This window comes from Episyrphus balteatus, chromosome 2 (assembly GCF_945859705.1).
Source record: "Episyrphus balteatus chromosome 2, idEpiBalt1.1, whole genome shotgun sequence".
Classification (NCBI taxonomy): domain Eukaryota; kingdom Metazoa; phylum Arthropoda; class Insecta; order Diptera; family Syrphidae; genus Episyrphus; species Episyrphus balteatus.
In genome coordinates this window covers 5,967,166-5,994,920 of record NC_079135.1, presented here as the reverse complement: position 1 = coordinate 5,994,920, position 27,755 = coordinate 5,967,166, and the positions used below count along the sequence as shown (strand labels likewise).

Genomic DNA, 27,755 nt, shown 5'->3' with positions numbered 1-27,755 from the left:
AATGAAAAATCCGCTCAGACCATGTTCTAATTTTATTCATTACCTTTAAATTGTCATATATATCATATGTGTTTTTCACTTCAGTTTCTCATAAACTATGCAAGAAAAAAGTTGTTTTCGGCTATTTTGCAAAAACTGTTACTGAAATATTAATATAAGGTATGAACAAAATTTAAAAAGTAAAAATGTGGCTAGACCATGTTTTAGATTAAATGTCAATCTTTCATTAGCAAATTAGTTTTTTGCAATAAGTGTTCTGTGGACCTCACAAACTGTGCAGAAAATTTCCGAATTTCTCGTTTTTCTCAAAATTTTGTCCGGAGGCCTTTCAACGCAAAGGAGAATGGGCATATTGGACGTTTGGCGGCCAGTAATGAAATTGGTATGAAATGAAAGAACTATAACGTAGGAAAAGTTTTTACTATGGCCGTTTCGTTGTATTGCAGTTGGAATGGAAGATATTGCAATATTAGTGTTGTTAATGCATCGAGCAATATGCGAAGGGCAAATTGAATTACTACTTTAATTAAATTATGAAATATGTTTTTATGTCATTTTTTCTATGATTTAAAACCTCAATCTTGAATATCCGACGAATGGAACTCAAAATATAAGCTTTTAAGGCCAACCATTTCTAGATTTTGTTTTTGAGTTTTCAAAAGGAAAAAAACAAACAAAAAATTGAAAAAAAGTCTCAAAATAGACTCGAAATTGATGTTTTAAAAAAGCCATATTTTGGGTTCTATTGGTTGGATATCTAAGATAAAGGTCTTCAGGCTCAGGGAAAATGACAGATTATCATATCTTGCACTTAAAAAACACGTTCAATTTTAAACATTGAGACATTTTGCATTAACTTTTAAATGCAAAAATGCATTTTATCCGTTTGTAAAGAGCGTTAGAAGGATAAAACTTCTGCACAATGTATGTAAGACTTAACTACATCAAAAAATAACAAAATCGTTCTTGGCCGCGGAACGTCCAAGTTCCATACAAAATTGCCCATTCTCCTTTAAAACCTTTAATTCTAATTGATGGTTCATTCAATTATATTCAAACAAAGAGTTTTAGACAGTTGGAGATCGCTACTAAACGAATTAATTAAAAAGTATACGTATAGTGGCGTCGTTTTTTTATAATTAATTTGTTAAATTCGCGTTGAGTGCGTTGAACGCTAGGTGTACGACGGGCATTACCTTCCTTTCTGTAAACGCTCTTTTCGAATTAAAATTCACAAACAAAATGTCAAAAACGTCAACATTATGACAAAAAAACTTAATTCTTGATTAAGTTTTGACAACAAAACTGACTGATTGACTGGAAAATGGAATTGACTAAATATACGAGGTTATCGAAAAAAATATGTCAAATTTAGCAAGAAACGACATCGCCATGTTTTCGTTATTCAATTTTGTTGAGAAAAACTTAAAACACTTGTCTTGTTAAATCATTAAGACCATTACATACACCTAATTTTGCCGAAATCATTACAGCAATCGTTATTGCAATACCTAGAAAGCGTTTTATGGGAAATATTCGTTAAAAAGAAGAGTTTAAAAAATTAAAAAACGGGTCTCTCATACGTATAGGTTTACATTCATACACCAATTTTTATAGATGTGCTGAAACGATCTCCACACAACTTTTTAATTCATTTTGCCCTAAATCGTGCCTTTTCTTTGTTTATCGATTTGTCGGTACATGACGGTGGAATGCACATCTTGGAGTAAGTTCTTTAAATTAATTTTCAGAATTTTCTTGTTTAAATTTAAGAAAATATATATAGGTACATATGTTTCTATAAAATGCAATTTAAATTCTAATTGTATTTTGAAGCTCCAAGCAATTTTTAGCAATCTTAATTACAACAACACAATATTTTGTACCTATATGATCAAACATAAAAGACTTTGATTTGATAAGATATTGATATTTATGAGTTTTAGTTTAAAAAGGCTTATCTGTCAACTTTAAAACATTAAAACCAAAATCTTTAAAGCATCTCAAAATTCCATCTCAAAACCTTAAAAACTCAAAGAAAACGAAAAATAGACTATGAATAAATTAACTCCTCAACATAAATATATTTTATATAGAAAACCAGAGAGAAAAAAAAACGACTCACATGACACAATTCTCAAAGTCAACCACACTGCAATATAACAACAAATCCAAAAGCAACAAGGATAAAATTGATTTCAATTATAAACAAATTGGCTTTCCTAAGGCATCAGTTTTTGAGATTTAGATTTTATTCCTTTATTCTTCCTCCTTTAATCTTTCCCTTTCTCTCTCTCTGAGGATAAATCGAAACAAATCCCAAACAAAGCCAATCGGTGAAAATACAATTTGCATGGTCTTAATAAATTCAGTTGTCTTCTCCTTTTAAACCAACCACAATATACATTGGAAGAGTGAGAGTTAGGTTGATTTGAGAGAGACGGTAAAGAGGAAATCCTTTTTGTTTTTGCTTGTTCTTGTACAAAATGTAAAACACATTTCATTCAAGTTTATAAGATTGCTCTTGATTGGTTTTATAAATTCAAACCAGAGAATTTATCAATTCACCAGGAATGATCCGAGAAACTGAAAACCATCCGAGAGAGAGAGAGAATGAAATTCCTTGCAATAATTACATTACCTATGTCCTTTGGATGAGAAGAGAGTGTCGTCCTTTATACAAAACTTTTGCATAGATTTATTGTAATAAATTCTCTATCTGTCTATTTTGCAGATCGTATCACCAACGAACCATGGACAGATTGGTTTCCGATGAATCGAATATCCGGGGCGTAAGTCAATCACCATTGAATCAACTGAACGCAGCAGCAGCAGCAGCAGATTATCATCAAAGAAAGGATTCATTGACAAGAACGACGACAACGACACTGAATCGGAGATTATCCAAAGGATGCAATATTCTATCAAGAAATAGTGGTGATAATGGCAATGCAACAACAACAACAACAATTGGCAAAGGTGACAACAACAACGACGACGAAGAAGAAGAAGACGACGAAGACATTGAATGCGGTTTTACCAACATGGCGACAACAATTGACTTTGACGATCTAACTGACAGTGGATTTGGCAGAGCTGAGGTAAGGACTTTCAATAAAAATGATTGAGAAAGGGGAAACATGCAGAATGACAGGCACAAAAGAGAAAGGATTCTAAAAGGATATCCGCTCTGCATTGCCGAGTAATTACAGAGGGTTGCTATGTTGATGGGGGGGATGATGGTGCGGTTTCTTCCTGTGCGAACGGATGTTATATTGGCAAATTAACAGATATTTTTCTCTTTGGTCTTGTGGTGGGGGATTGGAGGTGTCCTTTTGTGTGAAACAAAATCAATTTCAAACGAAACATTACGTTCACTTTGGTACACCTCCTGTCTCGTGTGTAAGTGATACTTGTGTATAGAAATTGAAAGCATCACATACGCACACAAGATGAAGTATGTTGTAGAGTAATTAAGGAAGTGCGTTAAAGAGTGTGTGAAAATGAAAGTACATTAAGTGTGAATAATGTCTATTTTAAGGCAAAAATTTATGTTTCCAATTTCGAGGGGAATTATGTAGACTTAAATATTTCGTCAAGCCTCAACAATATTAAAGGCAATAATTATGAGGTTAGTGAAGAGGGTTAACAAAATTTAAATAATGTTAAGAGGAATTTGTATGAAGAAAACCCTTTAAAATTAACTTAAAGAAGATTGATAGGTGGTTTTCGTTTTTTGAAATATTATGTTATATTTTGTTTTTTTTTGTGTAAACGATATTTTTTTTCAATCAATAACATTTCTATTACGCCTTCCAATACTTTTTCTTGCTTGACAGGTTCTTTATTAAACCTATCAAACTTTTCATATTTGACAAGAGGCATTTAAAGGCATTAAATTTGGTGTTTTTTTTCATATGAAGGTGATGCTGTTAAAAAAATTTTTTTAATAGATTTTAAATTTGTTTTTTTTTTACTCAATGATAAGGTTAAGGTCAGAATTCAAGGTTACATCAGTGTAAGAGTGTACCAGACTATGTGTTTAATAGTGTGTCAGTTAAGGATATACAGTACATAAAGATGAATCGAATATCTTCCAGTCTGGTAGTTATTATAATATATTGTGGCAATATGACGGAGTAGCTTATGTGGACATGAGAAATTTTTCAAAATTACATTTTCAAAACTTTTTTCACCTTACTTTTGATTTATGAATTTTTCGTAAACGACAAAGCTGATTTACCAAACACATTTTTGGGTTTTTAAAAAATATTTCAAAATTTTTTTTTTGAAAAAATAAATTTTTTGAAAGCGGGTTGATGGATTTTATTAAAAGAAATTTTTCAAAAAAAACCTATCTAACGATTTTCGAATTTTTTTTTAAATTTTCTTATTTACAAGAAATGTCATACATACTTGATTTTGTGTAAAAGATCTTTTAAAACGGTGTTTAGTTCATTAAAAAAAACTTTGGTCAGTAAAAAGCTTTAATATTAGAGTTACTTTTACCATAAGAGCAAGTACGTGCGACCACAGTCGTCCATTTCATTTTTAAAGTTCTTTAATTTTACGAGTAATTGAACGTAAATTTTTTACTACATTAATTCGTGAATGAAAGCTTAATTTCTGTAAGTCCCTATCGAGTAAATCATTAGCAGCTAGACATCGGGTGTCGGGATTTAAAAGGCTTTACTTTTTATGAGTGAATTGGGATGGTTTAAATAACTTTTCAGTGGGTTTGAGGAGATATCTGTCAACTTGCTTCATTGTAGAGCATCTTATACCTCCGCATTTTGTCGTGTGTGCATTTCCGTGCTGATCGAATTCGCAAAAACAATTTTTCGAAGGTTGCCATCTTTTTCATGTTTTTGATGGCGTTTAACAAACTGGGAAGCTTTCATTTTTTATTTTTAGAATACCTCGTTAAAAAATGTTCATTGTATTTTGTAGAGTGTTAAATAAAATCATGAAATTGTCTAAGAGATTTTTGTTTTGTTAGCTGGTTTAAAAAAAGAAAACCTTTTATCTGGAACCTTTAATCTCATAAAAATCTGCACTTAATTTTCTAGAGCATCATGTCACATTATTTATAATGCAAGTAAAAACTATTTTAAAATCAACCGAGCCCGAATTTTAATTAAATGAATCTGAAACCATCCACAATATGATATTCATCGTGACTTTCTCTTTAAATCCTTCAATTCTCCTAAGGATCCAAAATTTATTTCAAAATTGTCTTAAATTTCCTCACAAACTCGTCGAATTGAAGTTCAAATAATTATGGCTACAGCTCGTATCGACCTTTTGAGATACCACATTGTATTTTACGTTTATTTTGCTTGCTTTCAAATTAGTTTTCAAACTGAATAAGAATACAAAATAAAAACGAATCTTTTCAAGAAACTGAAAAATATGGTCGTGTTTTTAGTGCACCAAGTGATCAAAAAACAAAAAATAAATATGGGGTTTGAATTTATAAGAAATATACCTCTTAAACTTCATAGTTTTATGAAGTTTTACCTAAGAAACAAAAAGAAAAAAAAAATAGATAGAAAACTTAGCTCAAAATTTAGAATGAAAAAATCATAGAACTTCAAAAAGTTACGATATAAAACTTTTCTATTTAAAACATTATAAGAGAGTTAAGCAGTGAAATATACTGTGTCAGGCAGAACCCTCTTACATTAAATCTTGAAGATTATAAAGTCCCCGACTTTAAGCTGATATGAAACTTCTGTTTTTAATCATCCAATTGTTTAACCCTCTGTCGTCACAAGGGTGCGAATTTGGCAGGACAAAAATAAAAAAAAATTGCGATTTATCAAAAAAGTGGTCACAAAAAAGTCTCTTTATAAGGGTGAAAATATTTTTTTTTTCGGAATTGTGAATACAATATTCGAATTCCTCGGAATATTCTACATCAATTTCATACTTGATTCTCTATAAAATATTGTGACCGAAAAAAGTTCTAGCGACATGAAAAAGTATAAACCAAATTCGCACTCCTTTTCAACAAGAAAACGAGATTATTTAAATCTCATTCCATAAACTACTTTCATTGAATAAATTAATATCTGAAAAGTGACAAAGTCATAAAGACATTATTATAAAACAAACACAAATTAAATAATCCTATACTCTGATGATGGTTTACTCATACCTACATACTCGTTTTAATCGTTTTCATCAAGGAATTAATGTCCCCACAACAATTAATTAAAGCCAATTAGGTAATTTTCCTTAATTGCGTTTCAGGTGTCTTCTAATAAAATATTATATCCTCTGTCTCAATCTCCTTTGATAACAAATTAACTATGTTTACAGTCTTGTCTCTGCTATTTAAGCTTTAATTGACTCATGATTTGAGAAGTTTCTAAAAACCATCCAACTGACCAATGACGACGGACGTGACGTCAACAAATTAAGACACATTTATTTATTATTAACACGCAATTGACCATAAATCTCTCTCTCAGTCAATTTTTTGTACTTTTTGCCTCCAAAAACTCTCTGTGTGTTAATCATCTTTATCTTTCTCTCTCACATCACAGGATATATCACCATCGGAAATTGCCAAATTGCCCCGACTGCCTGGCGACGGTGCTCAAATGGAGGACGTCAATCATGTCACTTCTCCGGCTCAAGAGTCTTCCAGCGCAAATAAAAGCCTGCCAATGGACAGTCTATATCCTTGTGCCAATGGCCGTAAAAATAACTGCAAATCCCCACAACGAGTACAATCAGTTCGTATCGTCGAAAGCAGTTCCCAACTAACAAAAGCCGCACGAAGACGCACCCAAAGTTGTGGCATTTTCGAAGAAGACTCTACCGATGTCTATCGAAAAATTGGTGACTCGACATATTCCTATAATCATGGTAAGTTTCTTAACATTTCTTGACTTGATTTATTTCATCTTAATCATTTTTTTTTAATAGACTCCTGTGAAACTGGAATTAAACCACAACCACGTCCATTCAACAATGAAATCTATTCGGCCTTTAAAAGTGCTAACGTGGTCAAAGGTATACTCTGCCCATCACTGACGAATTCATTCAAAAATAGCTCCCTGGAGCGATCTTACCTTTTATATACCCACCGACAGCGACAAAAGTCCTTAATCATTGTCAATATTGTAGACTTTGTCCTTAAAGCTGTTCTGGCCGTTATCTGGCTGTATAAAGAGGCTGAAACAAAAAACGAACAAGTGAGTTCTGATGCTGCAGCAGCAGACGGTGTCCGTTGGGAGTTTCTCATTTATTCTTCATCACAGATTAGTAATGTCGAGATGGCAATCACTTGGTCAGCTTGCTGCATGGTTGCCAATCTGGGTATATGTTTCTTGGGTTATTGGAGATGCTTTGCCAATAATTACCTTCATTGGGCAGCGGTTTGCACGTGGCTTTTGTTCAATATTCAAGGTAAATTTTCCAATTTTATGTACATATTTTGATGATGTATATGACCTATGTATGCGTATGTGGTTAAGAATGTAGTTGAGAGGGACTGCAGGGTTTTTATTATACAATTTTGCTGGAAGGACAATATTATCCAGAGTAGTCAGTGGCTTGTTTGGTTTATAAGGACACATGATACGTATCAGTGTGTTTAACGAGGGGTTGAAAATGTATATATTCCCTACGGTGTAGGGTCGTTTTCATGGCACAAACAAGGTTTGGTATATCCTGCCAACCTGAACATAAGTGGCTATGAGCAAGAGATGAAATAAAAACACTTACACATTGAGGCATTGAAAAGTATGTATCTCCAGAGGTTGGGATTGAATATAATTATTATTTTCATGTAGGTATATGGGCTAAAGTTGACATTTGCTAATTAGTAAGCTGGTTATTTAACACTTAAATTATTTCTGGAAAACTAGGTTATGTTCACAGGTTTAAAATTTAACCCGTTTAACCACTTCAGGAAGATTGAAAATTTGTGTAAGAATGTATGTTATGTAGCTAAACCACTGGCGAAGTTAGTTAATTGAATACAAATTCTTAAATATTTCTTAAATCCAGACTCTGAATTTAGTAAACGAGGCTGACATCAAATCAAGGTCTTTGAAAACCTTAAAAACTATGAAATTAAATATAGGCCTTTGTTAATGAGTTAGGTACTCATATTTAAGTTGTGAACAATTTTTTGAAGTTAAAAGAAAAAAAAACAACAAAATCTTCCCAAAAGAAGAACATTCAAATGAAATAAAAAAATTAAAAAAATGAAGCATAGATTTTAAGTTAGGATTTTTGGCTGTTTTCATTTGACAATACTATTGATTGTTTTAATGTGTATTTTTTTTTTAACATTAATATTTTCAAAACCTAGTTTTTTTTCCAAAATGAGGGTTAAAAATGACCATTTTATGACAATATTTTGTCAGCCCTCCAATTTTTGCATTTTTATTTTTGAAATTTTTCTATATTGTTGCAGATTCGTTTCCGAAATGCTAGAATTTTTGTATTTTCTAAATGTTTCAAAGATGCGGTTTTAGACCAGATTTTTGGATCTCTCAGTTTAATACTTCGAAAAAAAAGGTGCCTTACAATTCTGACCCCTCTTTATATAAGATTTTATATTTTTTCAATAAAAAAAAAAATACCTGGTTTTAAAGAAATCGCTTTAAAACATTTTTCAAAAAATTTTAATTTTTCGGAAAATCCCCGATCAGAGATCATTTCGCATAAATTATGAGTTATTTTTTGATAAAAAAAAAACGGTAACTGTCTTGTAACAAAATTGAAAAAGTTTTCTCAAATATGGGGATTTTAATAAATAAAATTCGAATGCACATTTTATTCAATTTTTTCGAAAATCATAATAAGTGGTACCTCTCCTAGAACGTTTTTTTTTTGTTTTTTTTTTAATTTTTTGAACTAAATAAATCAAAAGTAAAATTTAAAGAAATTCAAATTTAAGATTTTTTGTTTGCACGAACTTCAAACTAGGTCATAAATTTCTCTAAGTTCAACATAACTTAGGGGGAAGAAAAAGTAGGTCATAAGGACTTTATGTTCCACTTAAGCACTTTTAATTGAAGAAAATAAGAAAAAATACCACTTAAAAAAATTATTTTGGAGCAACTACACTGGTCGGCAACGGATATAGAGCAAGAACCAAACCCTACTTTTCGAGAGGAATTTTGTGTGCTGAGTCCGAATTTGAAGTCAAAATTTCACTGGCACGTCACGTTTTTGAAATAATTGAATATTAATAGGTCAAAAACGCGTGTTTTTGGGTACATTTGACATCGAATTACATCACCGTTAATTTTTTTTTTTGTAAAACTACTTATGCAATCTCAAAACGCCATATCAACACGTCCTAAAGGTATTTATATTTTTTCAAAATTATTTTTTTTCTCAAAGATATTGAAAAAAGAAATTTATGATAAAAATCAAAAATCAAAATCTTGATTATTTTTTTCAAAGTAATGAATGGTTTTTTGAATCAAATTCCATCTTGCGTCTTCTGATTTGGACTTATAAAGAGCAACATATTACGGAAAATATATATTTTTGACTAAACATAATAGCTCAGGGCAATTAGTCAAAATATGGGCATGAAATCGCATTTTTCGCGGGACAAAATTTTTTTCATGGAATGTGTTCGGGTGGTTGTCCTTATCATAAAAGTCAATTTGTTGGGAAAATTGGAGGTTGGGAACAGCCGCCATCTTGGAAAAGAGATTGGTAGCGTTTTTATTGAATAGCTCCATTGTTATTCATTTTAACAGAAAATGACAAAGGTAGGACTTATTAACAATAAAATTATCTAAACAATGATATACAAAACAATTCCGTGAGTTGATTTAATAAAATTTTATAGTTAGTCAAAGTGCGGGTTTGTATCGCAAGGTTGGGACAAAATGACATTTTTTCATATATCTGACGAACTTTTGATTTGTTTGGATAATTCTTCAAGAATGAATTATAGTACTTATAATTACCTATAAAATGAGCCCACAATCGTTATTGTAACCATCGTATTGTAGAAGTAATCTAACTCCGAAACTCTCCATGTACTAGTCAAAAGTGAGAAAAAAGCTAGTTTTTTGCTAGTAGGCCGAGAAAATTTTGGGAGTAGAGGTATAACCAAAATATAAGTACGCAGTTTTGCTGCCATACTCGTGTTAATGTCGATTTCAAAGGTCTGACAACTCTAATTTTGGGCTTTATACGGTTTTTGGGGGGTTTAATAACGTAAGTTTTCCAGTTAACGTGAATGGGCTAAATTTATACTATTTGAAATTATAAATATACAAGCTGATTCCCTATTATTTTTCCTAAATCTAGACACCCCAATCTTGAGGATGTGACCAATAGAACTCAAGATATAAGCCGTTTATACGATTATGTTTTAGAGGCTTTTTTGTTTCGATTTTTGTTTGTTTATTTGAATTGAAAAGCCTGATATGGTTAGTTAAAAAAGCTTATATCGTGAGTTCTATTAACCCCATAGCCGAGATTAAGGTGTCCAGATTTAGGAAAAATAATAGAGCATCAGCTTGTATATTTATAATTTCAAATAGTACAAATTTAGCCCATTCACGTTAACTGGAAAATTTAAGTTATTTAACCCCCCAAAAACCGTATAAAGCCCAAAATTAGAGTTGTCAGACCTTTGAAATCGACATTAACACGAGTATGGCAGCAAAACTGCGTACTTATATTTTGGTTATACCTCTACTCCCAAAATTTTCTCGGCCTACTAGCAAAAAACTAGCTTTTTTCTCACTTTTGACTAGTACATGGAGAGTTTCGGAGTTAGATTACTTCTACAATACGATGGTTACAATAACGATTGTGGGCTCATTTTATAGGTAATTATAAGTACTATAATACATTCTTGAAGAATTATCCAAACAAATCAAAAGTTCGTCAGATATATGAAAAAATGTCATTTTGTCCCAACCTTGCGATACAAACCCGCACTTTGACCAACTATAAAATTTTATTTAATCAACTCACGGAATTGTTTTGTATATCATTGTTTAGATAATTTTATTGTTAATAAGTCCTACCTTTGTCATTTTCTGTTAAAATGAATAACAATGGAGCTATTCAATAAAAACGCTACCAATCTCTTTTCCAAGATGGCGGCTGTTCCCAACCTCCAATTTTCCCAACAAATTGACTTTTATGATAAGGACAACCACCCGAACACATTCCATGAAAAAAATTTTGTCCCGCGAAAAATGCGATTTAAATTACTAATTTCCCTGGGCTATAAAAAAAAACTCAATTAAAAATTAGTTTTTGAAGCTTTCTAGCGAAAATAGTGATGAGTATAGCTCAAAAACTAGACGTGATAGAAAAAATCTGTAAACAATTTTGAATTCAGTACACTAAAGTCAATCAAAATCAACTTATACAGTTCTTGCTCCCGACTTTTTTTAGTTTTTTGCCGACCAGTGTAATGGTAAACAATCAGCAGATGGTACAATTTACCACAAAAAATTTTTGAGCACTGTTCATTATTTTGTTTTGTTATATTTCCAATCATATTTTGACACACAAACACATTTTAAGATCAAATTCCTTTACATGAACAGAATTTTTAAAATCAAATTTAATACATATTTTTGATCACAATCACTTTTTTAAACTTTTTTCCTGCAATAAAAAGCCACAAACATTAAAATTATAAAAAAAGGTTGTTTTCTAACTGCTACATTGCTCAAAAACCGATTTAATTAATTGATATTTATTGCAATTTGACATTTAAACTTGAAGTTCTCAGCTATTTCTATCATGAAAGTATATGATTGCTAATTTAACCCTCTGTAGGCACACCTCTTTTTTGTGACGTGATAGGCACACGGGTGCGAATTTGGTTTATACTTTTTCATGCCGCTAGAACTTTTTTCGGTCACAATATTTTATAGAGAATCAAGTAAGAAATTGATGTAGAATATTCCGAGGAATTCGAATATTGTATTTACAATTCCGAAAAAAAATATTTTCACCCTTAAAAAGAGACTTTTTTGTGACCACTTTTTTGAAAAATCGTAATTTTTTTATTTTTGTCCTGTCCAATTCGCACCCGTGTACCGACAGAGGGTTAAAAATAAATATTTTTTAGAAGCGTAGAATAAACTAAGTAGAATATAAGAACTATGTTTGACTTACTTATAATTCAAATTTATGTTCCGTATGAGCAAATGGGCCTTAATTTCTTAAAACAATTTTTTGAAAACGGGATATTGATTTTTTCGAAATTTTCAAAATGTTGATAAATATTTGCTGCGAAATGGCAACAACTTAAAAAAAAAAAAACATTCCATAAAAATAAATACAGTTTAAAAAAAAGCGGTTCTTACGGTTTTTGAAATTTATTTTGTCTAAAAATGCATATCAATAAAAAAAATAAAATTGCAAACATATTTTGGAACTCGAATTCAACTTCAACTTGTCAGTAGATTTTCCACTAGTTTAAGTTTAGGAATCTTAATCTTAAATAAAAAAAAAAAACAAGCTTCAATTAATCATAAACACTCAAATTAAATCAAACTCTCAATCAATAATTTCATCTTATAGACGCTATTATACCTTAATTTCCTCAAATATTTAACAGCCCATATCTTTGTCAACTCAAAACAAATCAATTATTATTATAACTTTTTGAATGTCAATAAAGATAATAATCTATTCATTTTTTTCTTTCATTTTCGATTATAGGTTTCCTTGGTCAAGGATTGGGTTTCACTGACCGCGAGTATCTAGTTTGGTACCTACTATTTGTGATATTTGTTCCGTATGCAATGTTACCATTGCCACTTAAATGGTGTGTAGTTAGTGGAACTATATCAGCTAGCTGCCATTTAGCTGTAATAACTATAATCAAATTCCAAAAAAATACTGTAAGTATAAATAAAAAAAAAAACAAAACACTTTATTAACCTTCCTCTGTACCTATCAATGGGGTGACCATATTCGTTTTTTAAGAAAATAAATTATGATTTGTAATTGTTACATTTTTAATAATTTTTTTTTTATGATTTATCTACAATTTTAAGTTCTGTTCGAAGTTTTTGATCCTTTGAATTTATGATTCTTTGAAGGATCAACCTCTTGATTGGGACCAAACAAAAAGTATTTTCTTTTTTTTTTGTAACAAAAAAACAGAAATATGGTCACCGTATTTAAAGCCCTTATCCCCACCGTCACCCTCAATTGTCCTTACCTCAACAAGTCCATTATATCCTCTACTGCCTCTCCTGACAGTTCTTAACAACTAAACTGAGTATATTGATGGTGTTAACTGCTAACATGCTGACATCCGCATATGCACTTAATTGTATTGCTTGTGAAAGCGTCTATTTTGTTTGTTTATTTTTATTTTTATTCTTTTCATTTTTTTTCTTCTTCTTGCACAAAAAAAAAAACAACAACAACAACAAAACAAGTTTACAACGTGTGTCCTATATCAATTAATCGCCAACTTTATCCTTTATACGGCCATCAATGTTGCCGGCATGTACACCAAGTACTTGACAGATCGAGGACAGCGATTGGCCTTCATTGAAACGCACAAGGCAATGGAGCATAAAAAGGAATCAGAGCGGGAATTGCAAAGGACACAAAAACTATTGGACTCAAGTGAGTATATGAATGAAATGAAGGATCAAGTAGTGTGGAAATTTGATTCCAAAACACTAGATTCTATATGGTTGTTGTCATTGTCGATTGACAGTCGTTGGTTTATGAGGGGTTGAGAGGAAGTTCGGTATCTCTAAGTACCTGTGATTTAGATTTTATTCAAAGAGAAGGACGAACAAGCTTACAACTTATTCTGACTAGATTTCATATAAAAACTAATAGCGGAACTAACTTGAAGGACATTTATTTGAGTAACATTTTGTTATTATTTCATCTTCCAGGAAAATTAAGGTACTTTAAAAAGATTATAAATCTTTCATGGTCATATGCGTCTTAAACATGTTTACTTTGGCAAGGGAAATAAAGGGGAAGATTATTAGAGAACGTCTGGTGTCTAATGGTTCGTTGAATATAATAAGCTCATGTTTACTCTTTTAATGTCATGCTCTCTTTCTATATAAATGGTTTATCCTATGAGTCAATTTCTTAACACGTTTCTTTGCAATAAAAAACGTTGTAGACAGAGGATAAAATCAAATTGTCGCACTTGCAATCACATAAGAAGATGAAAGATATTTTTTATTCTATAGAAAAAAGAGGCCTCTTTATATTTAATCTTTTGGATAAGATTAAGGATTTCTTTAAGGCAGACAGTTCAAAGTGCGCTTTGTTGGTATTATTACTGCTGCCCTAAGGATTAGGATTTGGGTTCAAATTTCGTTTGTAGATTCTTTGATTTTGTTCTTTTTTTTTATGTTAAATATTTTGTCTGCATTTGAATTTGTTAATAATCTTATTTAAATTTATACAATAAAGAAACCTTTATCTGATTATGGTATCATCATATTCGTTTTGTTAAAATTGTATGTTAAAAAAAAAAAGTTAAACAATTCTTGAAGTCATAATTCATTTTTTTCAAAATTAGAAATGCATTTGTGACTGTTGCTCTTGCCAAAATGTTTTTTTTTGTTTGCTACATAATGATAATAGTTAGAAATTTAAGTGGTTTTTAGTATTTGTTAAGAAAATTAATTCAATTTCATAACTAAGCAAAATGTTACACATACGCCCCAGTGACCGTTTAAGTTTAAACATTAAATTAATACAAAATTTGCAACACTGTGACAAGGAATTCAACTATCATCACACTATTAAGTTTTATCTGGTCTTTTAAGTGGTTAAATAATAAATATGTGGTATGTATATGAACTAACCAGTAATACATTCTCATTTTTTCCACGGATTTCGTAAACTTTAATCGATTTGGTATAATATATTTGTTTAGAGTCCATACAAATTTTTGGTTGATTTTTTCTGTCTTTACATTTTCACATTTTTAATGCATCACTTCACTATCCGTAGGTACATTTTTAGATTACAACCGTCATAAATGACAAATTGATATAATATTTACAATACCTTTCAAAATTATTTAGTCGTGTTAATCACAAGATTCTTTATTTTGAAAATATATGTGTCCCTTCTGGCGTCCCACAAGGTAGTCATTTTGGACCACAAATATTTCTATTATTTATTAATGATATTTAATGTTTGTGTCGTCGCCGCCGTGCATATTAATTGCAATGATCTCAAGTTGTAGAATAAAGTGTTTTTCCAATTGTCATTTACTTTTTGAAGATAAACTTAGATTCACTGAAATGTGATTAGCGGAATTTTCTACGTATAAATATTTGTAAATGTCAGTTTATGTTTCAGGCAGATAAACGAGCCAATTTCACGTTGTATATCAGGGAAACTAATGTTGTTTGTTTATTTTTAGATAAAGTATTTTGTTATAAATATTGTTATCATTAATTTAATAATTTTTCAGCCTAAAAAGAGTTTGAAATAAACAAAAAAAAATATACATAAATAAATGTATAAATGTATTAATTATTAATAATTAAATAAATTGTATTAGAGCAAGTTTTCATGTGCTACAAAATGGTTTTCAAATTGCTTTTAAGTAAAAAAAAAAAAACTTTTTGTGTTGTAAATTTTTGATTTCACCTTATTTCAACTTGAGCGCTTGAAAATCTTTTTCAAAAACAGTTTATTAAATTGAAATAAATACTTTTTCGATTCCTGAAATTTTTTTCTGAAAAAAAATTTGATTTCGGACGGCAAGTACCGCCATAGAACCGTTTTTTTTTTTTTCAAATTGGATTTTCTGCCAAACTACGTATACAATTTCAACGAATTTTTATACAGAAGCACTTATTTAATTCTAATAGAAATTTAAAATACAATTTTGAAAAAAAAAATTCTTGGATTTTTAAAACAATTTTGAATTTTTTTTTTTTTTTTTAAAATCAAATTTTCGAAAACGGGACACTGAATTTTTTTAAAATTTTGTTTTTAGATATTGACTAGTGATTTCTACAAAATGGTATACCAATTTTATTTTAAAACTTTTTTTCCAATCATTATTTATAAAAAAATAGTTTTTTTTAAACGACTCTGACGAAATTGAAATTTTTTTTTCTAAAAATCTATATCAAATAAAACTGCATACTTTTTTTGTGGGGCAATTTGATTTCAGATATTGTTTTATTGCTTTGAAAAACGAATTTTATTTTTTTTATATACCTACATACATTAACAACTTCAACTCTAAGGGCAAGTTGATGCACCCAGTCGTTCATTTTATTTCAAACGTTCCTTAAACCTGCTTACAGGAAGGTTTTATAATGTTTTTCTTTTACATCATAAAGAATTTTCTAAACAATTTGAAAAAAACATTTTTTTCATAGTTTTTTTCTTTTTACATATCTTACAAAATCTTTGTTTAAACAATTGTTTTAAAATTGTGAATGTTTACTGTAAAAATAATAATTTTACTGTGGTAAACGTTGCATACAAAATTTTCAACAAACTCATAACCACAAAATGAAAGACCTTGTAGTAAAGTAATAAATTTAAATTTATTTATTTAAGAGAAGTTGCAATTTTAAAACACCTGCAGTCTAAATTATTTTTATTCAAATTAACTGAAGATTGAAATAGTTTTCTTACATTTTTTAAGTAATTTGATTAACAGTAAAAAAAGAGATTAACCTATTTCCTTTCAAACCATATAAAAGAAAGACTATAAAAAACAATCAAAACTTTATGAAGACATAAATCTTTGTTTTCCTTGAGATTTGATTCAAATGATTTTTCTTTTTTTAGTGTTGTTTTTGTTATAAAAATAAAAGAAAATCAACTTACGAATGAATGAAATTGTGTTTCCTTTTTGTTTCAAGTAAAAACTGTTGTTAAACTTTTTATTGTCTGTAGTAATATACCGTAAATGTTTCCAGTCGAAACAGAAGTAAATAAAAGTTTTCAAAAAGTTCGGACATGGCCATGACTGACCTGGAGAATTCCGAACCTGTTACCTATTACTAAATATTTTTGAACTAACTACTTTTACTAAAGAGATGAACTATTTGAATGAAGGACGAAATATTGAAGAATTTAAAGCTATAAATTAAAATACTTTAAATTCCTTTTGACATTTTAATAAAGTTGCAATTTATTTTAATTTTCTTCTAACAAAAGATGTTAAGTCTCTTAACATTTTTGTTGTATGATAATTTGATTTACACCCCAAAAAATTCACATCAAAATTTGAAAAAGGGTTAAAAGAAATCGATACAAAATTGTAAATTCTTAAGATAAACCTTAAATAACTTCGGTAGCGCGAAGAATAGAGTTATTTATGAGATCCAATAAATTATAGAAATGTCAAAAGAAAAAACAGATTAAATTGTCATTTTCTTGAAGGATTCTCTCGTGGTTTTTGTGTTCAGGATCAAATTTATTGTTATTGTTTTGAAATCTCAAGAGAGATGTGGCATCTGTTGATAAATATTTGATTACTCTTTGTATTTTTTAGTTTAAAAATAGAAAAGGGATAATATCCGATTTAAAAGTTGATTTCATGATTTCATTTTGAAAAAAAAAAGGAAAAGGCAATTTTTGTAATCCTTTTATTGTTTTTGAATGACTTTGGTTATGAAACTTAAAAGTGTTGAGGTTAGTTAGAAATTCAAGACTTTTGGGGATGGTTTTAATGAATATTTATAATTTATAATACATAAGGTAAACCAATATTCCAAATAAAGTTTAAAATTTTGCGTAAGGATCAAAAACTTTGACATCATTTCAAAATGTATAAAAATTAACCACGATTTTAAGATGAAATTTGATCAACTTGAAGAACCTTTTATGTTATCAATTTCTTTGTAAGTTTATCGTACAGAAAATTAAATCAGAAAAAAAAACATTTAACTTTGAATTTTCGCCTCGTAAAACTTTTAAAGAGAATTCAATTAATTAGGTTTTTACATCCATTCGCGATATGTTTAAAAGTACTTTCTTTTACTGAACATTATTTATCTTAGAACGATTTCAAAGCTCAAAGGTCTCTCTTCCCATAAAAGTTAAAAAAAAAAAAAACGACAAAGAAAAAAAAACAATTTACTCCTCAAAGAGTACCAAAAAATCTTTCTCAACCATGAATAAAACTGCATGAAGGATAACACACATAACGAACTTCCTCATTCTCCAAAAACAAGTATGTTTTTTTTAAGTATTTTTTTTTAGTTCCACCTTTCAATCGATTAAAATATCAAAAAAGATACTCATCACAAGAAAAAATAAAAACCGGAAAAACCCCTTTCCAGGAAGATATTATAAAATAGTCATACTCGTTTATGTCCTCTCAACTTCCTTGAAGCAAAAAAAAAAAAAAAACAGGACCAAAAAACCTCATTTCATAACTTGAAATAAATTTTTTTTCTTCTTCTTTCTTTTTTCGTATATACCAAACACACAGTCCTTCCGATGGTTGTAAATAATGAAATTCGCCAAGAAATGTACAAAGGCACGGATCCGAACGTGGAAACGCAGTTTAACAAATTGTACGTGTATCCAATGGATAATGTAAGCATCCTGTTCGCGGATATTAAGGTATGTATACCTGGTGTGTAACCCAGAACCCACTAGGTACTTCACATAATCAGCTTTTAGAGCCAAAGTTAGAGCCAGCAGAGCACCCACCATCAGAGTGCGTCAGCAGGGCCACGTATATATTATAGTCGTATTTGGCCAAAAGCAATAAAATTAGCAATTTAAATTGTGCAAATGTTTTTATTATATAAAGAGTAGAAGAAGAGAGTCCTTCTATTTTATTTTTGTTCTTATTTTTAATGATTTTATTTTTCTGCTGTCCTTCTTTTTACAAATAAATACAGGGATTTACGGAGCTGGCAAGTAAAACTTCAGCACAACAGCTGGTGAAAATACTAAATGACTTGTTTGCACGTTTCGATAGAATCGCTGAGGTTTGTGTCTCGTTCTCGACGTGTGTTTTAGTTTTTATTACCACTTCGAGATGATTTGTTTAATTTTTTTTGTTTGTTTTTGCAGGATAATCATTGTCTGAGGATAAAATTATTGGGCGACTGTTACTATTGTGTGTCAATGTTTGAAAGTGATAATTGGAAAACGAGACCAGATCATGCAGTTTGTAGTGTTGAAACTGGATTGCATATGATTAAGGCGATCAAGGATGTTAGACTGCATACGCATGTAAGTTTTAAATATATCTTAATTTGTTTCTATATGTTTTTTTTTTCGTCAACGTCAAACTAATATGAAAATATTTTGTTATAATATTTTGAGCTAACCATCAGTTAGGACAACCAAACGAATAATGTAAATATAAAAAAAATAAAATGCACGACTGGGTCGCACGAACTTGCTCTTGGAGTTAAAGTTGCTTACATTTTTAAGACTTTTTATATAGAAATTTGGAAAAAAAAAATAAAATTCGTTTAAAAAAAAAATAAAATAAAATCTGAAATTAAATTGCCCTCCAAAACAAGTATGCAGTTTTGATTGATATATTAACGTGCATTTTTAGAAAAAAAAATTTCAAAATCGTTAGAGCCGTTTTTTAAAAAAACAATTTTTTATAAATAATTTTTTGGAAAAAAAGTCTTAAAATAAAATTGTAATGCCATTTTGTAGAAATCACTAATCAACATCTAAAAACAAAATTTCAAAAAAATTCAATGTCCCGTTTTCGAAAATTTGACTTTTCAAAAAAAAATTTTCAAAATTTTTTTAAAAATCCAAAAATTACTTTTTTGGAAATTCAATTTTTGGTTTATATTTAAATTATATAAATGCTTCTTCACAAAAAGTTTCGTTGAAATCGAATAAGAAGTTTCAGAGATATTCGAATTTGAAAAAAAAACGGTTCTATGGCAGGTACCTTTAATAATGATTTTCAAAAAAAAAAATTTTCATTGAAAAATAGACCTCAGCTTAAAACTAACATTTGAATTTTTTTAACAAAATCGTTGTAGCCGTTTTCGAGATATTTCAATTTTACTAAAATCGGTATATGACAAGTACCGTTATTTTTGGTCGAAAAAAATTAATTCCAAAAACCCCTCTGGAGAGTCACCAAATAACGGATCGGTCCATCCGTTTAGGCTGTAGCTCCTTATACAGACAGACAGACTGACAGACAGACAGACAGACAGACAGACAGACAGACGGACTTCCGGGACCCACTTTTTTGGCATTGTCTACCATCGTAATGCCATGGAAAAATGTTATCTCAACTTTTTTTTTTGTACGAATGCATAACTTGATATATAGTACCTATATCGCAAGTAAAAAATACTCCTAGGAATAAGCTCTAATTGAGGTTTATCTGACTATTAAAAAAGTGGCCCTTGCAGTTAAAATAGGGTTGGGGTCGAAATTCTGTATGTTGCAAAATTCTGTATTCAAAATACTGTATGCTAAAATACTGTAGATCAAAATTCTGTATCTGCAATATGCTGTACGAACAAAATTCTGAAAGTCAAAATTCTGTATAGCAAAATTCTGGTTGGTCAAAATACTGTATTTCAAAATTCTATACATCAAAATTCTGTAAAAATGCTGTAAAAAAACGATATTTTTTACATTATTTTTACAGAATTTTGAAATACAGATATATTTAAAAGAGGGTTTACTATGAATTTCTAAGAGATCAACTTAATAAAGAGGCAAGCTTCTAATGCTGATTAATCTAGGTACTTTATTAGGAGCTACGGAAAAAGAGAAAGAAAAAAAAAACTACACTTATTTAAAAAAACAATCTGAATTAAACCACGTTGCATACCTAAAACGGATTGAAAAAAATTAAATTTATATTGATTTTGACATTTTTTTTGTAAAATGTATTTTGTATGTTTAAGAAAAGTTTGATTTGTGTTCCTAGAATTGATTTACTTTTTTACTTTAATAATTATGTTTGTATAAAATTACAACTTTACTGTCAATAATTATATTTAAAGCTACTATTTCGTGTTTTTTTTTATCAAAGGAAATTTCTTTAAAAATACTGTATTGAAAAATACAGTATTTTGCCGTACAGAGTTTTACAAAACACAATTTTGCAAGTCAGTATTTTGTTCATACAGTATTTTGACGTACAAAATTTTGTATTTACAGTATAATGACGTACAGAATTATGGTCTTACAGTATTTTGACCCTACAGAATTTTGTCGTACAGAATTTTTACAAGCAGAATTATGACCCGTTCCCGTTAAAATATTTAAACTAACAAGATTTCTTATATTTGAACTCAAATAGGATTGATCAAAATTCTCTATCGATCATTCACATTTTTTTTTTATAGATATAAAATTATAACTTTGAGCAGGCTTATTTTTCAAATAGAAACTGACTTCACCTTTTTTACTTGCGATGGCGCAAAGTGTGTTTTGCCATTTTAAAAAAATTTACAGGAAAGTAAAAATAAACGTACTATTTTTTTCCAAAATTTTGTTTATTAGTATTTTCCTAAAAATGGCATACCATTATTTTTTTTAATGATCACGGCTAACGTTTTTATAAAACTTTACATGATTGAGAAAGAAAGAAATTTATTAAAAACATAAAAAATAATATAAAATTGGTTTTTAAATTTACAAAAACATCTATCATCATTATGGGGTTGGGGTCGAAATTCTGCATGTGCCAAAATTCGGATTCCAAAATTATGTATGTGCCAAAATTCGGATTCCAAAATTCTGTATTCCAAAATTCTGTATTTTAAAATGCTGTACATTCAAAATTCTGTATTCTAAAATTCTTTAAATACAAAAAGTGCGCACTTTTTTGTATTATCAAAGCAATTTTTCTTTTATCATTTACAGAATTTTGGAGTACAGATTTTTGGTATTTTCTCTGAAGAAAATGTTGAAGTAAAGTACCTCCCCAATTAATTTGGATATGACTTACAGCTATTCTATTGAATTTGAATGACATACCTTGAATACCAAAATACTAGTAATATTTAGCCAACCATCTTCATACATATCTCACCATCTTGTTTTTTTTTTTGTTATTTTTTATTTGTTTTTGTCTTTTTTTATAAGGTCTGAAACGAAACTTGAATATTTATGTATGTATGTAGAACGTAATCTCTTATTCCCTAATTTTTCCTCTGCGAAAACTGTGACATGAGGTTTTATGTAGAACATAAATCCTTAACTTGCGTTTTACGAAACGGCTGTAAAGGATTATTATACTTAATTTGTTAATTGAAAACAAATTGTTTAACAGGAAAGACAAAAAGGTATAGCTGTGGAATATACAGAATTCAAAAAAGCAGAATAATGGATTTCTAAAATTTTGAAAACAGAATTTTGGATTTACAGAATTTAGGAATACAGAATAACGAAACGTTCCCATCATAATGTCATGTCTGATTTTTATATTGATATGTATAGCAAGTAAAAACTATATCACTCATTTTTATTTGAGTTGGCAATTATGAGACATATTTTATTAAAGTATTAGTCAAAGCAACAATAACGGTTTTTCATAGTTTTCTTTGAGAGGATGAAAATTTTGGCAACAAATTTAGATTAATCTCAAAGCAAATTGTACTATAGAAGGGTAAATGTAATTTTTTTCGGCGGAGTAAATATTAAATATTTAACGTTTCTAATGTTGCATTATGTTGGTTTTTTTTTTAGTATTCTCTTAAAGGGGTGTATGAAAAAATAAATCATCGCAATTCCCATGCATCGATGAACAAAGATCATTCGGGAGAAAAGTCGATTTTTTGAGAATTTAGAATTTATTATTTTAAACTGATCAGTGAGTAATTGAAAATATTTTCTAGACCCCACTAATAAATAAACGCAAGAAACTTAAAAATTTAACATTGGTCCACTTTGGAAATGCTAATATTTTATAAACGCTAAATCGGGCGAAAAAAGTTTGAATTGATTTCTTAAAAAAAAGAATTATCAAAATTGGTTCACTCAGTCTAAAGTTATAAGGTAACAAACATAACAAAAAAAAAAGTTGGTAAAAAAATTATTTCTACAAGATGCTCAAATTTTTGTCCAAAATCTTCATATTTGAAAAGAAAATAAGGAAAAGCCGTAATGTAAACATCTGACCAATTTCTAAGAAGGTAGTAAAATGTCTTTGAGCAATGCCATAAATATTTTGTAGGCAAATATCCTGTCAGGACATTTTACATGTCATAATTTGTATAATATGTATAAATAAAGAGTCTATTTGCTAAAAATGTTAAACAGGATTTGCAGTGAAATATCGTCATATATATAGAAATTTTTTTTAAACCGTTATTTTACAATTTTTTCTGTTTTTCTTAAAAATATATTTTTTTTTTTTTATGATACAACTTCGAAAAATGTTTGTTATAATTTTATGTAAGGAATTTAAATATCTTCAAATCTTACATTGATTCTTTCTTCAAGGGCTCAATGTCTAAAGATTAATATTTTTTCAAAATTTTGATATTTTTAAAACGCAATTTTCGACATTTCCTCTTGAATAGCTTGTAACGCACAGATTTCTACCTAGGTTTGAATCTAATAAAAGAAAATCTGAAAAGTTTTGATTTTATTCAAAATTACATTCAAATAATATTCAAGGTTCAACAAAATACAGTTATTATTAAAAATAATTAATTTTTCCTTTAAATGTTTGGAATTAGTCAGAATCATGAAAATCTAAATCCCAAAAGTTCAAAACTGAAAACCGAAAGCCTAATATTTCGAATAACTCAAAATCAATTAAAAATTTTGGAAACATACAAAAAAAAAAATGCACGATAGAGTCCTGCGTGCTTCCTATTATAGTCCAAAGTACCTTTGATTTCATTTATATTTGTTTGGAGTGGTATTATCACATTGGTCGTCTTGTCGCTAAAATATCTTAAGTTTTTAACACGAATATTTCCAGTGTGACTTCTCGTTTATTTGAGTTATTGAAGTCTGTCACTATGGCGTATGGGGAACATTTTTTTTCATTTAAAAATTTTTTCTAAATTTTATTTCGTTCACATTTCAATTAGCTAGTGGGCCTTTAGAAGCACCACATTTCCATATTCCTATTGTACATTTTTTAAATTTTGTTAAGTTGGAAATTTTGTTCAAAATAATGCTGAAACTAATTAAATTCAAGACTAAGCAGGTTAAGGTGCAAAAGGTCTATTTAATTTTTAAATTTTGTAAGAACTCCTAGCGACTTTTTTTTTAATTTCATTTCTTCTATAGTACAATAGTACCAACATACATATATACATAAGTAAAATGGAGTAATATTTAACAATTTATTTTATTTTTCATTTTTTAATCCGAAAATGGTGACACGTTTGCCATTCGAGTAAATCCTTTATAATGAATGAAGAATTATACATTTAATAACTTTTCTGTTATTTTTAAAATTACCAAAATGAATTAAAATTCTTTTCATTGCTGTGAAAAGAATTATTACATATTAACTTAAAAAAAAAAGAAGCCATTTGTCAGCTCATGACATAATCAATTAAAAATTGTTATCAATGGTAAATTTATTGCGTTGTTTAATTTGTATCTTTGAAAAAAAAAAATCTTTAAAATAAAAAATAGGTACTTAAAAAAACTGACAATTTAATTCGAAAGGCATTTTTAATGCCATCCTGAACTCCGCTTACATTCATAGAACGGACGACAATTATACTCGTAGAAGCCAGCAAACATTCCAATTATATATATATGTCCTCTCTCGACATACCTCGAAGCTTGACCATGAACAAAAACTATTTATATACACTTTCAGACAATAAATCTCATTCAACTTATAAATTGCATATTCTCCCATTTCCATACACACATGAAAAGTGTGTCCTTCCCTCTGTTCTCTAGGTCCAGTTCCAGGATATATCTACAACAACTTTTCTATATATCATATATAATATTTATCATTGCAGGTCGATTTGGATATGCGAATCGGCATACATAGTGGCTCGGTGATGTGTGGTGTTCTAGGCAATAAAAAATGGCATTTTGACGTATGGTCCAATGATGTTATCATTGCCAATCATATGGAATCTGGTGGAATACCTGGGTAAGTTGAAGGCAATGTTGTGTTGTATAGTATATTCCACACCATTGGACACCGGTGTGTGTCAAATTTTGATCTCTCACTCTCTTTTTGCCGTCCCTCTGTTTCATGTTGTCATATGTCATTTTACTAACTGATGCTTTTGTTGGAAATTGAAGTCGAGTGCATATATCGGAAGCCACATTGAAATGCTTGAATGATACATACGAAGTTGAACCTGGAGATGGTGGAAGCAGAGATAACCACTTAAAACACCTGAACGTCAACACATATCTAATAAAGAGGACTGAACCATTGAGGTAATTTGATGAAGGACAGACAAATGAGATTCAATATATGATAAATAAATAAACATCTTTTTCAACTTGAATATTCTGAGGAGTAGCGTTGCGTATTTAGGAAATTGATTTTCGATGTTGACTTTTTTTTAAGTCTTATTTTTTGATACAAAATCACCTCACATCGTCAGATCAAATATACATGAGAATAAGAGAGGGTCAAGTCCAGTTATTTAAAAGTTTGATGTGTTAAGGCCTTAATTTTTTTTTTTTACTTTTTAAATAAAATGATTAAATGTATGTAAAACACTTTTGTCAAATTTTTTTTTAGTTTCTAAACCTATATTATTTTTTGAACATAGCTTTATTGAAACCGCTGTTGATTAAATTATTTTATTGTTATATTTAATTATAATATAATGTGATTATACACTTAAGAGCAAAAAAACGGAATCAAAAAAGATAATTTTTATTTAAAACAAAAATTGCAATGGATAAAATAATGTTTCTTCAAGTTTTATGGTCTCATTTAAAAGCTTGAATTTTTTACTTTTAATTGTTGGTAAAAACTTCAAAATGCATACGATAGTATCATAGCTATCTGTCAATAAATTGCACTTCATTTTTTTCTAAATGTTAAATTTTCTTGATATTCTCTGTATCAATTTCAGTTTTTTTTTCCTACCGTTACTATTGACGTTATCTCTGTCAATAAATTGCACTTAATTTTTTTAAAATGTTAAATTTTCCAGATACTCTCTGTTTCAGTTTCAGTCTTTTTTTGCTTACATGCTTCATTTATGTTGATTGGATCCTTAAAAAGTGAACGGGTTTTAAAGTTCCTAGTATTGATTTAAAGCCTTTGTTTCAAGCTTTTTAATGGTGCAATTAACATTCATGTATGTCAATTACATCCTGGCCAATTAACGTTTTAAAAAAACGCAAAAGTTTGATTCCATTTTTTTGCTCCTAAGTGTATACAATAATTTTATTACATTATTTATTGTTGTTTTAACAATTTTAATGGTTAGTTTGTCCACTTTTGAAGAGAAGGGGCAGATTTGGGGCACATTTGGACGTGCTAAATCTACGTTCTTGCATAATATTTAAAATGCTACACCCAAAATATGCTAACTACTCTTAAAAAATTTTTTTTTGTTCACTTCAAATTCAAATTTAATGAAATTTCCTTTATAATAGAAGCATCAACCTTCAAGTTTGCCTGTTCATAGTAAAAATCAGAAAATGATTATGAAAAATGTAATTTTTTTGAATAGTGTTTTGTGCGAAATTTAGGACATCTTACTAAAAAATGCAACTAAAAAGTTTGTGGATTGAAATAGGAAATTGTGGATTCTATGGAACACAATGTTTGTAGACACGTACAGGCATTTTATAGTCCTTGAATTTTAAACAAATAACTTAGTTGAATTTAAGCAATACGATTTACCTATTGATATTCATTTTTTAGCCAAAGAAAATTATTCCCTTAAGGTGAAATTGAAAATTAACCCTTTCGGTACCAACGTTACTCTCATGTAACATATCTTTGAAAATTCGTAAAAAATATTCCATTAAATAATTTTAATTTAATTGAAAGATAATAATGCCCAGTTACTGGATTAGTACAAAAAGTTAGTCAAATATCAAACTTTTAATTTTTTTTATCGGACTAAATCCACATTTTTTTTTTTTTTTTTCAAAAATTCATAGTTTTGAAAAAAGATATAAAAAATGTTGATACAGAAAGTGTTTTGTGTTTTGGCTTAGAAGAAGTAGCATACATTATTGTTCTATAAAAAGTTAATTCCTCAGTTGTCCGACTTTTTTTGGCAGTGTATGTTACTTACATGTAACATAAGAACAACACATTAGTTTTGCTATTTATTACTTTGCAACATCAATTTTTGCTATTCATATTTCTTAGTTGTAATGTTTTTGACACAATAATACTGGAAAAAACATTTTTTACTGAAAAAAATTTTTGTACAAAAATACTTTAGTAACTCTTAAGAGTAATTATGTTAACATACACAGAGAAAAATTAAAAAAAAAAGTCTTTGGATTTATAAAAAGTTGAAATTTATTTTTGAAAATCAATTTTTTAAAAACGGAGAAATGAATTTTTTTTAAAACTTTGATTTTATGGGTGGTTTTTTATTTCATTTTGAATGGCATTCCAATTTTTTTTTTTGAAAATTTTGAAAATTTTTATAGGTACCTACCTAAAAAAAAAAACTTAAAAAAAAAACGACTCTACCGATTTTCAATTTTTTTTTCTCTTCTTCTTTCAGATATTGTTAGTAAATTGTTTCCTTACTTTCCTTCAAAGTGTTCTAAAAAAGTGAAAAATTTAAATTTCGAAAAACCCACTCATTTTAACATGGGGAATTTTGATCGCTGATATTTAATATTTAAGTTTCATTGCATTTTTCATGCATGGCTCTAAGAAGCTA

The 27,755-nt window shown here is 29.0% G+C and overlaps 1 protein-coding gene across 7 annotated transcripts in view; it reads left to right on the top strand.

Annotated features, from left to right (window-relative positions):
- LOC129911907 (adenylyl cyclase 78C) overlaps window positions 1-27,755 on the top strand; it is a 115,816-nt gene that overhangs the window by 70,560 nt on the left and 17,501 nt on the right. For 5 of the 7 annotated variants that reach the window (XM_055989910.1, XM_055989908.1, XM_055989909.1 and 2 more), the window contains 10 exons: window positions 2,735-3,101; window positions 6,552-6,876; window positions 6,937-7,419; window positions 12,682-12,863; window positions 13,410-13,602; window positions 18,425-18,558; window positions 18,843-18,932; window positions 19,018-19,179; window positions 24,888-25,024; window positions 25,180-25,320. In XM_055989910.1, coding sequence (XP_055845885.1) covers window positions 2,735-3,101; window positions 6,552-6,876; window positions 6,937-7,419; window positions 12,682-12,863; window positions 13,410-13,602; window positions 18,425-18,558; window positions 18,843-18,932; window positions 19,018-19,179; window positions 24,888-25,024; window positions 25,180-25,320 — 2,214 coding nt within the window. Of the gene's footprint in view, window positions 1-2,734; window positions 3,102-6,129; window positions 6,231-6,551; window positions 6,877-6,936; window positions 7,420-12,681; window positions 12,864-13,409; window positions 13,603-18,424; window positions 18,559-18,842; window positions 18,933-19,017; window positions 19,180-24,887; window positions 25,025-25,179; window positions 25,321-27,755 lie in introns of those variants that run through there. The other 2 variants (XM_055989911.1, XM_055989913.1) reach the window with 2 other exon arrangements.